The following is a 13914-nucleotide window of genomic DNA, read 5'->3' as shown; positions in this document are numbered from 1 at the left end:
AAGTTCATTTTACTCAGAAATGTTGCATTAAGTTCAGATCCCACCCTCCGAAACGGCTGTTTAGAGAAAGAAGGCGAACTCCCCGACCCTTTTCTTTCAGCACCTGAACGCACCAGTTCTACGCAATCAGAAACGTGCTCGGTGACGTAACACACGAGCTTAACGGAAGTTTGCGGGCCGTCGCTTCCTCTGCGCCTGTGCCGGCGACGCTGCCGATAGTCGCCAGGAGTGTAATTTTATCCTCGCCGTGGTCTCACAGAGGAGGAGGAGTAGACAAACAAACCAACAAAAACACTTGGTGACCGTCTCAGCCTCGAGGAAACACACTGTTACCCGGCCGGTTCGACTCGTCCCATGACGGCGACGAGACGTTTCTAGGTGAGTTTTTGTCGGAGCGGGTTTCAGGACGGAGCTTCTGGCTAACAGCTGCTAGCTGGCTAACAACCACAACATCAAGCTGCCGTGGTTGTTGCGGTCAGCAACGTTTTTATTGTGGGTTCTGTCCATCGAATCGATCGTTTAGAAGCAACGCGTTTGTGTTCCAAAAGTGCCTAAGGAAACAACAACGAATGAATTCCCTGCTGTGTGTTTTAAATAGGCGTTGAAATTACATTCCGCACGTTTAAACCCCCTGTATTTTTTGTTTGTTTGTTTGTTTGTTGTTTTTGTCTCAGCAGGTTTAAAAGTTCCGGTCAGATCCTGATCACTTTGGGTTGCAGACACAATGAGGTGACGACTGTCACTGTGTGTGTGTGTGTTTGTTTGTTTTTTTTTCAATCTGTTGACGTGGACCTTCTCCCATGGCCAGGTAACAACAACACACTGATAACCAGCTGTTGGTTACACAACACCTTCACACGGAGGTCCGAAACATGGGGCAGCTTTTATATAACACACAATCCGTCTTGGTTTCGTGTTGTTTGTTTGTTTTTGTTTATTCACGTACTTCACAAACATTGCCAAATATTTCAACGCTGAAAAGAAACTACCTCATAGACAAGCTTGGAAGAATTATAAATAAAGTTAATGTAAAACGAAATATTAAACCAGTGATAACCTTTTTTTTTATTATTATGCAACAGCTGACTGTAATGGCTCGCACACATGTCTTCACACGTTGTCCTCCTCTCGCTTCATATTTTGGTACCCACTGCAACAGGAAGTCTCATGGTCAGTTTTTCGTCCCCCCCCCCCCCCCCTCCCTCCTCCACCACCACAGGATCACCTTCTCCTGCCTGCCGGCCCCCTGCTACTGCAGCATCTCGCTGCTGGGCTGTGCCCCCCGTCAGAGGCTGCTGGTGCTGCTGGTGCTGCTCACCTCGGCCATCCTCCTGCTGGGGACCTACCAGAGGCAGCTGTGGGGGGGCCAGCGGCGGCGAGGACCCCGGGTCAACCTGTGAGTACACACGCTGGACGCACGCTGACGCTTAAAACGCAGCGGCGAGCCGTCAGGTCTGCCGGACGACTCGGCCGTCTGTCAGCAGGAACCGTAGAGCATATATCTGCTGGTGATTGGCTGGCGTGGCTCCCTCCCTTCCTCACAGCAGAGGTGGCTGGACTGATTGTGTTGCTGCTGGACGTGTGAGAGCGACTGCAGGTGTTGGAGAGGAAGAGATAACCTGGGAGTTCAGATGAAGGCATCTAGGGCCGTGTTTCCATACATACATACTGTACAAGGTCCCTACACAGTTCCACCCGTTACCATTACCCGGTACCTGCTTCCTTGGGGTTCCAAGCATGCAGACCAGGGACCATAGCGGTGATGTAGCACAGAGCAGGCAGCTGATTGGGTAAGAGTTTGGACGAATGCCATGGGCGAATGAAGAGCGGCAGACGTTTTTGTTCTTGGTGGCTGAAGAAAAAGGTCAATAGAGCTGGACGGACTCAGCGACACGCAATGAAAAAGTCTTCCTGGTTTCGCAGCCGGTGGCTGAAGTACAGCAAAACAGTGTCGGGAGGAATAATAATAAAAAAAATGTCAGAGGGACACCCGAAGCACAACAGTCGGAGTGGAATGAACAGAGAAGGTTTTTAATGGCGATAACCTGGAGGGAGTTGTTTTTTTTTTAGAATAGAATAGATGTACTTTATTGATCACATGTATGGGTAACTGTGATTTTGCAGCATTAAAAACAATACAAAAAAATAAACTATACAGTAATTTCAAAGAGTTGATTTAATCTATAACAACAAACAAACAAGAGCAAGATGTACAAAAGGCAGTCAGTCGGGCAGAGGCTGGGAAAAGCAAAGTAAGATGAAGATGAAAATTTTGTTTCAGACTTGTTTGGACAATTTGGAGATTGTAATTGGAGTGAGGCTGTTGCCGGTTTTGACAGTAGATGGCGTAAAAATGAGGATTCAGTCAATTGCATATTAGCTGGTCTATAAATCTAAATTCATTAGAGTTGACATCATTGTCAGAAAGAGTTCCAGCAGCCCTGAGAGACCACAAGAGCTCGGTTGATGATTATCTTGTCTCCGGTGTGATGATGATGATGATGATGATGATGATGATGATGATGATGATGATAGTGGTGATGGTGGTTGTCTTGTCTGCAGCTACCTGTCCATGGCCGAGTCCATGGAGGCCACGGACGTCCTGAACCCGGCGCTCAACTACGGCATCATGGTGGACTGCGGCAGCAGCGGCTCGCGGGTCTTCGTCTACTACTGGCCGCCACACAACGGGAACCCCCACACGCTGCTGGACATCCGGCAGATGAAGGACCGCGACCACAAACCCGTCGTCAAGAAGATCAAACCAGGTGAGCGGCTCCAGCCGGCAACATGGCTGGATGTGTTTACTTTAGCTGGGGAGGGGTGTGTGTGTGTGTGTGTGTGTGTGTGTGTGTGTGTGTGTGTGTGTGTGTGTGTGTGTGTGTGTGTGTGTGAGGGGGGGGTGGGAGGTGGGGGGGGGGGGTTGCACTAACTGCACTCAGCCTGCACTCAGCCTGCAAGTGTGCATCAGCTTGACTGTGAAGGTGCTAACTGCAGGTGATCGCTGCTTGCAGCAGGGGGCAGTGTGCAGGAATGGACAGGAACTGGTTTTCCTCCCGCCAACCATTAATTTGAGCTACGTGGCAGTTTACACTCTGTACTGTTTATCTTTAAGGAGGGCGTCACTGATATGATATTAATATATGTTGATATAGCATTTGAGATCTTTGGTCCCGGAAAGATATCCCGCTGGATGTCCCGCATGATGTCATCAGTTATGGACAAGCTATTTTGCTAGCAGCCAGCCCCCACTGGAACCACTCTGCTGAAACACGCGCGTCGCTTGCTGTTATGCTTCGATGCGGTTTGATGACATCATCAAGCGTAGTCGAGATGAGTAAAGTAAAGCATTGTCATTTACTATTTAGTAATACCAGGAAATTCGAGGAATTCATTATTTGGCATGGCTACTAAATTCGGGAATTTTTTTAAAAAAGATTATAATTTTTATAATATTTTTACCCCGATACCGATATTTTCCGATATTGATTTTTAATGCCTTTATTGGCCGATAATATCGGACTTCCCTTCCCTGTAGTTTCACTTGATCCATCATAGTTTACGATGCTTGTGCGTCTGTTCTGTCTAATGTGTGTGTGTGTTTCTAAGCCCTGTAGTGCCCTTTGTGATGTCACAGAAGATAGCACTCCAAGGCTGGAGTAGAGTTTTAGGAGGAGGCTGAAAACAAGGGGTTAAATGGGCTGTTTTCTGGAGATTTTTGCTGAATAATTTGTGCAGGTCTGTGGTTCTGTAATAAAATATAATGTATGTCTCTCTCTCTCTCTCTCTCTCTCTCTCTCTCTCTCTCTCTCTCTCTCTCTCTCCCTCAGGTATCTCCACCCTGGCCAACTCGCCCTCCCAGGCCAGCGACTACCTCAACTCGCTGCTGAGCTTTGCCGCCGCCCACGTCCCCAAGAACAAACACAAAGAGACGCCGCTGTACATCCTGTGCACGGCGGGCATGAGGCTGCTGCCGGAGAAGTGGGTGACACGATGCTCTCAGACACACACACACACAGAAAAACACGCGCGCGCGCACACACTCACTCGTGATTGGCTGTCGGTCGCCCCCAGGCAGCAGGAGGCCATCCTGGACGACCTGGCGGCAGACGTCCCCCGAGAGTTTGACTTCCTGTTCTCCCGCTCGCACGCCGAGGTCATCCCAGGGAAGCAGGAAGGTGAGCTGACTCCCGATTGGCTGCTTTGAAAATGGCTCAGCGGCACCCTGTCCTGTCCACCCCCTGACTGTGTGTGTCTCCTGCTCAGGAGTGTACGCCTGGATCGGCATCAACTTTGTCCTGGGACGCTTCGACCACCCGGACGAGGGTGAGCGACAGGCGCTTGAAGTGAAGCGGCGACGTTTTAATCAGCCGACTCACTTCCTCCCTCTCTCCCGTTCAGAGGACTCCATGGTGGAAGTGACCACGGGCTCCCAGGGCCAGCAGCCAATCAGCAGGCGGCGCACGGTGGGCATCATCGACATGGGCGGGGCTTCGCTGCAGATCGCCTACGAGGTGCCGAACGCCGTCACCTTCAGTTCGCCTCAGGAGGTGAGCCCTAGAACCACCGTCAGATTCATCCTCAGCAGGAGACCGTTGTGCCCTTTGTGATGTCACAAAGGGCACCGGTAGCTCTCCGAAGGGTAGCGTTGAATTTTAGCAGAGGAGGCTGAAAACAGAGGGTTAAACAGGCTGTTGTCTGGAGATTTTTCCAGATTTATTTTGTGTGTGTGATGTAATGCGCTGTTGTCCAGGAGGAGGCGGCAAAGAGCGTCCTGGCCGAGTTCAACCTGGGCTGCGATGTGGAGCACACGCAGCACGTCTACCGGGTCTATGTCACCACCTTCCTGGGCTTCGGCGGCAACATGGCGAGGCAGCGCTACGAGGACCAGCTGCTCAACGACACGCTGGCCAAGAACAGGTGAGAACCACACACACACACACACACACACACACACACACACACAGGGAAAATGTCCATCTTAATCACACTTGTGCGACCAGTAAATTTTGACGATTATTTTTTTTGATCAATAAATTTTATTTGTATAGCGATTTTCAAGAAACTCAAAGACGCTTTACATAAAATAAAAATCATAAAATCATTTAAGCCTCTGTCCCACTAAAGTTAGCGGGATGACACCATGTTTTTGGACGCGAGACGTCACCAAACCCAGCGGGGTGCCCCCCCCCCGCCGGTAAGCTGCCCCCACCCCCCACCCCCGCCGCGCTTTCAAGAGTCCGGCGGTGGCCAGTGTTCTTAGTTGTTGGCCACTTTTGGAACGATGACGTCGTTCACACCAGACTTGAAGCGAGAGGACAATGAACAATTATCGAGCGCTGACGGAACGTGACGGAAAACTTTTGCATCAGTGCTTGATATACGCCGCGACTGGCGCAATATTATGATTTAGCGCACGTTACGCTCAACGTCACGCCGTGCGGCAGGTAGAAAGAGGTGGTGATGTCCCGGGTGTCCCGATTCCATCGCAAGCCGAGCGGAGCCGATTATCACCCGGGTCGCTTGCCGGGTTGTTTGACCCGTTATGTCGCGCGGAACAGCGCGGCTCGGTGAGCAGATTCCACCGCCACCAAATGCCGATTGGTAGTGGGACATCACCACGTTTTTTTGGGCCAGTGGAATTGGGGCTTTACAGTCAGATGTGAATACAGGACAAGTACATGAATTCGGACATTAATCACGTTAATTATCAAATGTATTTTGCTGCTGACAAACTTTTGATCAATTTGCAGATCAAAAGTTTCCGTCTTCATCAGTAATACAGTGAAAATGAGAGCAAATGCAAATAATTACTCTGCAAGTCCATTTATAGTGGCGCCCCCTAGATTTTCTGCTCATGAATTTAAAATTTAGAATTAGGTGGCGCCACCGTCTTCCTAGATAAAAAAAAAAAACAAAACACACAGCAGCCAGGCTTTATTTTTAGTCCGACACAGAAAAAAAAGCCACTTCATTTTTTTAAGCCCGGTTTGTTTCTGCTGCCTCCACATCTGCTCCGGAGCTCCAACAGGTGGTGGGAAAAGATATTAAACAGCTACATGCCGCCACTGCCGCCGGCGCCGGCGCCGCTCTGCTTGTTTACGGTAATTACGTTTGATGAGCCTCCTCCTCTGACCCCGGAAACACAAAACACGTGTTGAATCGACTGCTGCTGGCAAACACGCGGAGCTGCCGACTGTCAGGATGTGGCAGTTTGAATTTTCTTTCAGAATAAATGTCACATTTTAATTGAGGGTTTTTTTTTGTTTTTTTTTGTTCGATGAAGCGATGAAGGTGCCAGGATGACCGAGTGACTCTGGTTTGGTTTTTCTGCAGGTTCCTCACGGCTCAGACGGGCCTGAGCGAGGACAAGCCCTACCTGGACCCCTGCCTGCCGCCCGACATGTCGGACTTGGTGGTGCGGGGCAACGACACGCTGCACCTGAGGGGGCGGGGCGACTGGGCCCAGTGCCTGGAGCAGGTCCGCCCCTTCCTGGGCCTCCACAACGGAACCATGTCGCCGGGAGGCGTCTATCAGGTGGGAACCGACCACATGTGTATTATCACAACTGGACAGTGGGACTGCCAACATGGCAGCATGATCCCCCCCCAGTGGCCACTAGAGGTACTGCAGCCACAAAAAATCCAATGTGGCCCAAAAAACATTTTTTTTCTCTATAAGATTTCAATGCAAAAATAAACAGCTGTACAACGGATAACAGGACGACCTTTGACCTGACACACAGTTCGTAATAAATCTTTGTGTTACATTTTTAAGGCCTGGACTTTCAATCTTTTTCAAAGATTTCTGCCACGTCACATGACGCGCTGCTGTGTCTCGACTTGTTCTGATTGGCTGATGCTTCCTGGTGCATCACATGACTTACAGAGGTGTGACGGGAAGTGGCATGACTGCTACTCGCTCATTGAGGCCATGTGCTGTGGAAAGTAACCGTGAAGCCATTTCAAAGTGATGGATATTTTCACTCGCTCGCGACTCCATCGAAATGAAAGGGCGGCCATTTTGGATCCTGTGGGTTTGGGGCTGACTCAGACGTTAACTGACTGACTGACTGGTTCATCTCCGTTTGGTTTTCAGGCTCCCATCAACTTCACCAACAGCGAGTTTTACGGCTTCTCGGAGCTCTTCTACTGCACCGAGGACGTCCTGCGGCTCGGGGGGCAGTACAACAGCCGCAAGTACTCCAGAGCTGCAGCGGTACGAGAAAAAAAAATCATCACCACCACCACCACGACACACCAGAGCAAGAGGTTGTCGGTCCGACTCACAGAGACTCACTGGGTGGTTTGTTTTGTTTCTGCCGTGCAGGACTACTGCGCCACCAAGTGGTCGACGCTGAAGCAGCGTCTGGACAACAAGCTCTTCTCGCAGCACGCCGACATCAACCGAGTCAGGTCAGCTCACACAACCTCACCCCACACACACACACACACACACACACACACAGGTAAAGGTCCAGTCCCATTTTAAGGGCCTTTTACCAAACATTTGATACATTTGTAGCAGCGAAAAAAAATCATCATCTTTCGGTGCCAAATTCCGATACAATCTCAGCGTCTCATTTGGCATCGATATCTAAAGTGGCTGGTGATTGGCTGTCACATTACAGAGGCGGGAACTAAAGACACTGGAAAACTGTTGTTTTACGTGCGAAACAACGTGGGAAAACTAGCGCCCCAGGCCAGACACGTGACCTCGTCCCTGCTGTCTCCCAGGTACCAGTGCTTCAAGTCGGCCTGGATGTTCGAGGTTCTTCACTCGGGCTTCCGCTTCCCCCTCGACTACCCGGACCTGAGCACGGCCCAGCTGGTCCACGACAAGGAGGTGCAGTGGACGCTGGGGGCCATCCTGTACAAGACCCGCTTCCTGCCGCTCAGGTGGGCCGCCCGACACACACACATCCATCCATATTCAATAGCCGCTCCTTCCTGCACTCAGTGTCACGTGGGTCTGCTGGAGCCTCTCCCAGCTGTCTTAGGGCGAAGGCAGGGTGACACCCTGGACAGGTCACCAGTTCATCGCAGGGCCACATAGAGACAAACAACCATTCGCACTCACACACACACACCTACGGACAATTTAGAGTTTCCCATTCACCTCACATGCATGTTCTTGGAGTGTGGGAGGAAGCCGGAGAACCTGGAGAGAACCCGCGCACATTCAGTGGAGAACATAGAAAACTCTGGCAAAACAGACATTATAAAAATCAGTCGAAAAGCAAGTTCTCGTCTCAAAGGTCATGACCTTTCTCACTCAAACAGTCGTACACACCAACAGGCTGTGTCCGAAATCTTCATTCACATACTATATACACCCTTTACGTTCATTATTCACTATATTGGGGCCATGGCATTTTGTAGTAGTGTCCAAATTCCCATTGGTACATCACTATATAGTCAACTCAACATATCTCACAATGAATTGCTAAAGTAGCATACAACTAAAGGTCACTAACCCGGCAATATATCCCATCATGCATTGCACTAACGCTGGCCCAAATTCTAAGGGCCAGATCCACAAAGCGATTGCGCGGCTTTTGCGCCAGAAACTCCGTGTAAACAGCGCCAAGAACGGTGATTCCGATCCACAGAGGGGACGCAAACGTGAAAATCAGTGCAAAATGCGCCGAGCTGCAGGTAGCGGCAGTATTGCGCCAGACTCATTTGAATGTATTGAAATGAGTGATTACGCGCCAAAGGAGGACACCCCCTTCTATGCAAATATGCCTCATTCAAACAGCGGCAGATCCAGAAAGAGTTTGCGCTGGTGTCCGCACGCAGTTTGACAGACGCAAACACCGCCAGCCAAAACCAGGCGCAGCTTCTGTCCGTCAGAGTGTTTCTGGCTTCTGAGTGAAACTTTCCTCTCTGAAAAGCCTGAAATATATATATGGCTCCCCAAATCTTATATATAGATAGGCATAGACTACAGTATATATGCCAATACTTTAGATAGGCTATGAAAAATACAAATGGTACTCAGGTGTTGGTGACTAACGCGTCTTGACTTTCTTTCATTATGGCAGCAGTCTTGGTAGACGGAGGAGGCATCGTAATGCCCAGCGCACACAGGAGCGTTTATCCTGGCAGAGCTTCGCTGTCAAACACACGCACTCACCAACAACCTTTGGCGCAAACTGCTCTCGGGTTGCCAGACCGCAACATTCGCACCTGTTTCAGGTGCCGCATTCGTGGGCGTGTTTGCGCCTGCATGTCATTAGCACAAAAACCTTTGTGGATCCCCGCATCTGTGGCGCAGATTGCAGCCGCAATCCCCCGTGTGTGTGTGTGTGTGTGTGTGTGTGTGTGTGTGTGTGTGTGTGTGTGTGTGTGTGTGTGTGTGTGTGTGTGTGTGTGTGTGTGTGTGTGTGTGTGTGTGTGTGTGTGTGTGTGTGTGTGTGTGTGTGTGAAATAATTCCATAGGATTCTATGGAATTATTCTACATTAACCCGGACCCGTGGTTGATTTCACACACAGCAACAGTGTGAACTGAGCACAAAGTTTCCAAACCACAATTTAAACCTTAAAAACAGCAAATTTTGGATGCACTGCACCTTCAGGATCCCACGTCTGCAGCACACACGTGCAGGTTTTTTATCACCACCACGTGTTTCTCTCTCTCTCTCTCCTGGTCGGTGCTCTAACAGGGACCTGCAGGCGGAGAGCCTCCCCCGGCCGAACCCCCCCAGCTGGTTGCGCTCCACTTTCCTGTCCACCCACCACATGCTGTCGCTGTGCATCCTGGTGGTGCTGCTCGCCATCCTGCTCTACATCCTGCGCCTGCGGAGGATCCACCAGCGGGAGCAGCGGCAGACCGAGACCCTCAACCTGCTATGGGCCGAGGAGGGCGAGATGCTGCTGCCGTGATGTCATCGGCTGCTCGCTCACGGGTCTCCCCCTAGAAATGGAACACCGCTGCTGCTGCAGCGGCTGTGAAACGCAGCGCCGACTGCAGTCTGTAGGAACTTCTCCCTGCTTGGACGCAGCCTGCTCTGAGCCTTTTTTTTTTTTTTTTTTCTGTTTTTAACTGTGAATTAGCGTCTGCCAAGTGAGAACAGGATGTTGGATGGATTCCACTTCCTTTGATTCATCCAGAGACTCGGTGATGCTGCTGCTGCAGGTCTGAACCAGACGACGACATAAAAAAACTGAAAAAAAAGGGCCAAAGAGGAAGATTTCAGGGAAAAATAACCTTTTTGTTTCTCTTTGTGATAATCTTTGCTCGCTTCTTTCTACATGTCTGACAATCCAGGTGATAATCTAGACATGTACAGTTGTGAATAATAATGATAATAATAATTATAATAATAATAATGATTCCAATCTGTGGGAATTAACCACTTTGATGTTTGGTACAGGTTTTTTAACGTTGTTTATCTGAGTCAGTAAATCTGAACTATTGAATCAGTGGGACAGACACACTGCCACCTACCTGTCGGAGGGCTAAATGCTGCGAAATGAAGCGTCGGTGGCGCAAAATTTAGCAAATCAGCTGCTTAAATACCGAGGAGGGGGCGGAGCCAGTGTCGATGGGACCAAAATGAGATGTTTTCAAAGCCATACACCCCCCCCCAATCTAGACTTTCTACCCACTGTGTCTTTTTTTTGTTGTTGTTTGTTTCATGACTCGGCCAGACTCATCCGTCCGTCCTGTTTAGAATCCTGTTACGTCTCCTCGTCCAGCCGCCCTTTAAATTCCAAGATGCTAAGAAATAATGATTTGATCCTTTCAGTTGACGTGTCTTTTTGATGTGGGACCAGTGTGCGACTCGTTCCAGAGCTGGGCACCGTGCAATGTTGTTGAACATGCCAGTGAAGGCGTCGCTGGACCAAGAAATGTTCAATAAAAAGAAAAAAAAGGAAAGAAAAACAACAATTGTGTCATGAAATCAACCTGAGCAGTTTGTCTCATTTACGAGCTTTGTGTCACAGGCATCATCAGGCAGAAACACAACCAGGAACCGGTTCAGCATCAAACAAAGTACTTCTCTATACGCCTTAAACGTTTTAAATTTTCAATTGCACTGAAGCTAAATCTAATATTTGCACACAGGCGCAGCTTAGTGATTCCACAGTCGGGCCTGGAAGCTCTTTGCAAACGTGAGAAATGGTGCAGACGGGGGGGAAAAAAAAAGAGAAAAGAACAAATTCCAATAGTTTATGGTCGTCATACTCACTTTGGATGTCAAAACTAATTTGGGAGAACTGGCCCTTTAATCACGGTTCAACGGGTTGAGCGGGTTCAACGGGTTCTCTGTTCTCTTGGCGTGCGGGGCTCGACAGGCTTCAGTTGCCAGATGCCACTGAGGGCTCAGACAGACACAGACAGAAACACAGACAGGCGGCAGATTCACCAGCAACATGGAAAAAAATGTTTTTCGCTTATGTGTATGTGTATTTCTTTTTTGTAATTTAACATTTTTGGGTGCAGTGACCACCGCTGGCCTGCAGGGGGCGCCTCAGAGGCCAGCGATAATGACAAGTCTCACTCTAATCTGTCAAGCGTTTGACAAACAAACAAAAACATCCTCGGCCTGATTTTATTTTAAAAATATACTTTAATACAACAGCTGCATATAAATATTAAAATATACATTATACAGGTGTACAGTACACACACACAAAAACAAACAAACAAAAAAAAAACAAAGAAATAGTAGTAGGCTTCTATTTGTACGGCACTTCTTGTATCTTTTTTTGTAATTTTTTTTTTTTCTTGTTGGAAACTATTTTGTCCAAAGTTTGTTAACTGACGAGAGAGTTGTGTTACTGGTGCGTTAACGGGTCTGTCCGCACGCAACGTCACCGTGGTCATGTGACTGCGTCCGGGCGGACAGACAGACAGACAGACAGACAGGTGGGAGTGGGGGTGGGGGGTTTGGGTTGCTGTACACTATGTGACACGACATTGTGGAATGTTTGCTCCTCTTCTAGTCAGACAACCAAGGAGGGATCTGACTTTTGAGGGTTTTTTTTTTTTTTTTTGTCTTTTTTTCTCGTCTCCAGCAATCTTTTGTTTCTTCGACCTTGACCGAAAGAAACGACTGACTTTTCCGGTTTTGGTTTTGAGCTACTCCAAACATCAGTCCGGCCTCCGTTCTGACATGAACGTCCAGGGAATCGTTCCGACAACCCCAAATACTTCTGCTTCCTCTTCTTACAAGGACGCATTTCATTAAAAAAAAAACAAGAATAAAATAAAATAAAAACTCGACAGTCGACCAGGAGCCTCAGACGAGCTGCTCTCGCTTCTCTGCCGTTGGTTCACACCTGAAGACTTGAACATCGGAGGCCTTGACGGGCTCGCTGGGGGTCGAGAGACTTTTACTGCCAATAAATAATAGAAAGAAAGAAAAAACTAGGGGCACCGATTGCCGATTTCTTTTTTTCCCCCTCCCTCTTGTTTGAATCAAAGCTACAAAGTGCAAATTCTGTCAAGCTCTGCCCACCATGAACCAGTCACAAAATTTATTCTAATTTTTTAAATGTGGATTAGCGTCGGATTTCACCCGACGAGTAAAATGCTGGCTGATCGCGCCAACACATCCAGTGTCTCGTCCTATATGACGCTTGACCCTGCCTTCCCGAGGCCTAAGCCCCGCCCCATCCCCACAAACTTGGGCCCCGCCCCCAGAAACAGGAGGGGGGGCGGGGCTGCGGCTCGTCCTGGGCAGCCGTCAGAGGAACCAGAGCGCCACTGATACACTAAACCCAGTCTGGGTCCAAGAAGCCAACAAGCCCCCCCCCCCCCCCCCCCCACCGCCTCTGAAACCAGAGACCGTCGCAGCGTCTCCAACAATGTGAGCGCCGAGGAGACGGGCAGCCAGAGGTCAGCGCCGTCCCACCAGTGTCGACTTACTGATGGGTTTATACAGCCAAGAAGAAGAAGAAGAAGGAGGAGGAGAAGAGGCTCTGTCAGGAGGGACGGATGGCGTTCAGCATCCAGAACTTTCCACCAGGCACTAGTCAGCAAACTGGGACTCGTCGACTCATTGAAAGAAAAAATAAATACATTTGAAAAAAAAAAGAAAAGAAAAAAATTGGACGAAAGGGAAAAGTTGGACACCAAGGAGTTCAAGTTAAAAATTGACCCTGAAGCGGAGCGAAAATCTTGATGGGAAATTGCCGAAAAATTGCAAACGAAACATTTCTTTTACCGTCTGCACTCAGCAGGGGGCGCTAGCGTCACAAACTTTGGAGGCGTAAAAAAAACAAACAAACAAACAAACAAAAAAAGATCGGCCAGTCAGTAAAGTGCTTAATTTAGAAAACAGTTTTGACGTTTTTTCTCGGGAGAGAGGGGGGCAAATTCACATTCTGGTCCTCAGTTTTCAAACCGAGCGTTGACAAGTTAGTGAAGAAAACAGACAAAGACAAAGCAGCTGGTTGAAGCAAATACAGACGCCTTAGCTTTTCCTCCAATTCGCTGACAAGGAAGTAAAAGTAGTAAAATAACATGAATTCTGCAAACACTTTTAGCGCTTGCAAGTGCAGCCAGAACCAGGCGCACCGTTTCCAGTCCGTATGCTAAGCTAAGCTAAGCTAAGCTAGCCGTCCCCTTTAACGACCGGGCGTCGCAACGTGCCTCGAGCTAATTTTCCTTTTGAAGGAGCTCGTAAACTTGAACCAATCAGCATCAGGCATCTTTGGGTCGTTCCAGCCTCCAACATCGAAGAGTCCCTCGCTGCCTCCAGGCATTCTGGGAAACGGGAGTCAGGGAGTGCGAGCGGAGACAGGTGGCCCCTCCCCCTCGTTAAAGCTGTGAGTGTTAAAGGGTTTTTCCGAGCATTTGTCTACCAGCTGGTGAAAAAACAACAAAAAACAGCGCCTCCTGCTGTCCGCCGTCGGGATCGACTGCAGAATTTGAACGCCCTGCAAGAGTTTCCTCCTCC

The 13914-nt window shown here is 49.1% G+C and overlaps 1 protein-coding gene across 1 annotated transcript; it reads left to right on the top strand.

The window, feature by feature from the left end:
* The first annotated feature begins 124 nt into the window (after positions 1-124).
* LOC142903217 (ectonucleoside triphosphate diphosphohydrolase 7-like) lies at positions 125-10033 on the top strand. The gene is made up of 14 exons (XM_076048740.1): positions 125-378; positions 678-808; positions 1220-1396; positions 2563-2768; positions 3831-3981; positions 4075-4178; positions 4267-4326; positions 4402-4550; positions 4754-4920; positions 6337-6538; positions 7100-7219; positions 7331-7416; positions 7738-7899; positions 9670-10033. The coding sequence occupies exons 2-14, from the start codon at positions 801-803 to the stop codon at positions 9887-9889; spliced, it is 1812 nt and encodes a 603-aa protein (XP_075904855.1). The 5' UTR covers positions 125-378; positions 678-800; the 3' UTR covers positions 9890-10033.
* Positions 10034-13914: the final 3881 nt, after the last annotated feature.

The sequence above is a fragment of the Nelusetta ayraudi genome, unplaced genomic scaffold, assembly GCF_046127955.1.
Source record: "Nelusetta ayraudi isolate G7.1 ecotype Tasmania unplaced genomic scaffold, CSIRO-AGI_Nayr_v1 ptg000109l, whole genome shotgun sequence".
NCBI classification, from domain to species: Eukaryota; Metazoa; Chordata; class Actinopteri; order Tetraodontiformes; family Monacanthidae; genus Nelusetta; species Nelusetta ayraudi.
This window is presented reverse-complemented; position numbering and strand designations above follow the sequence as displayed.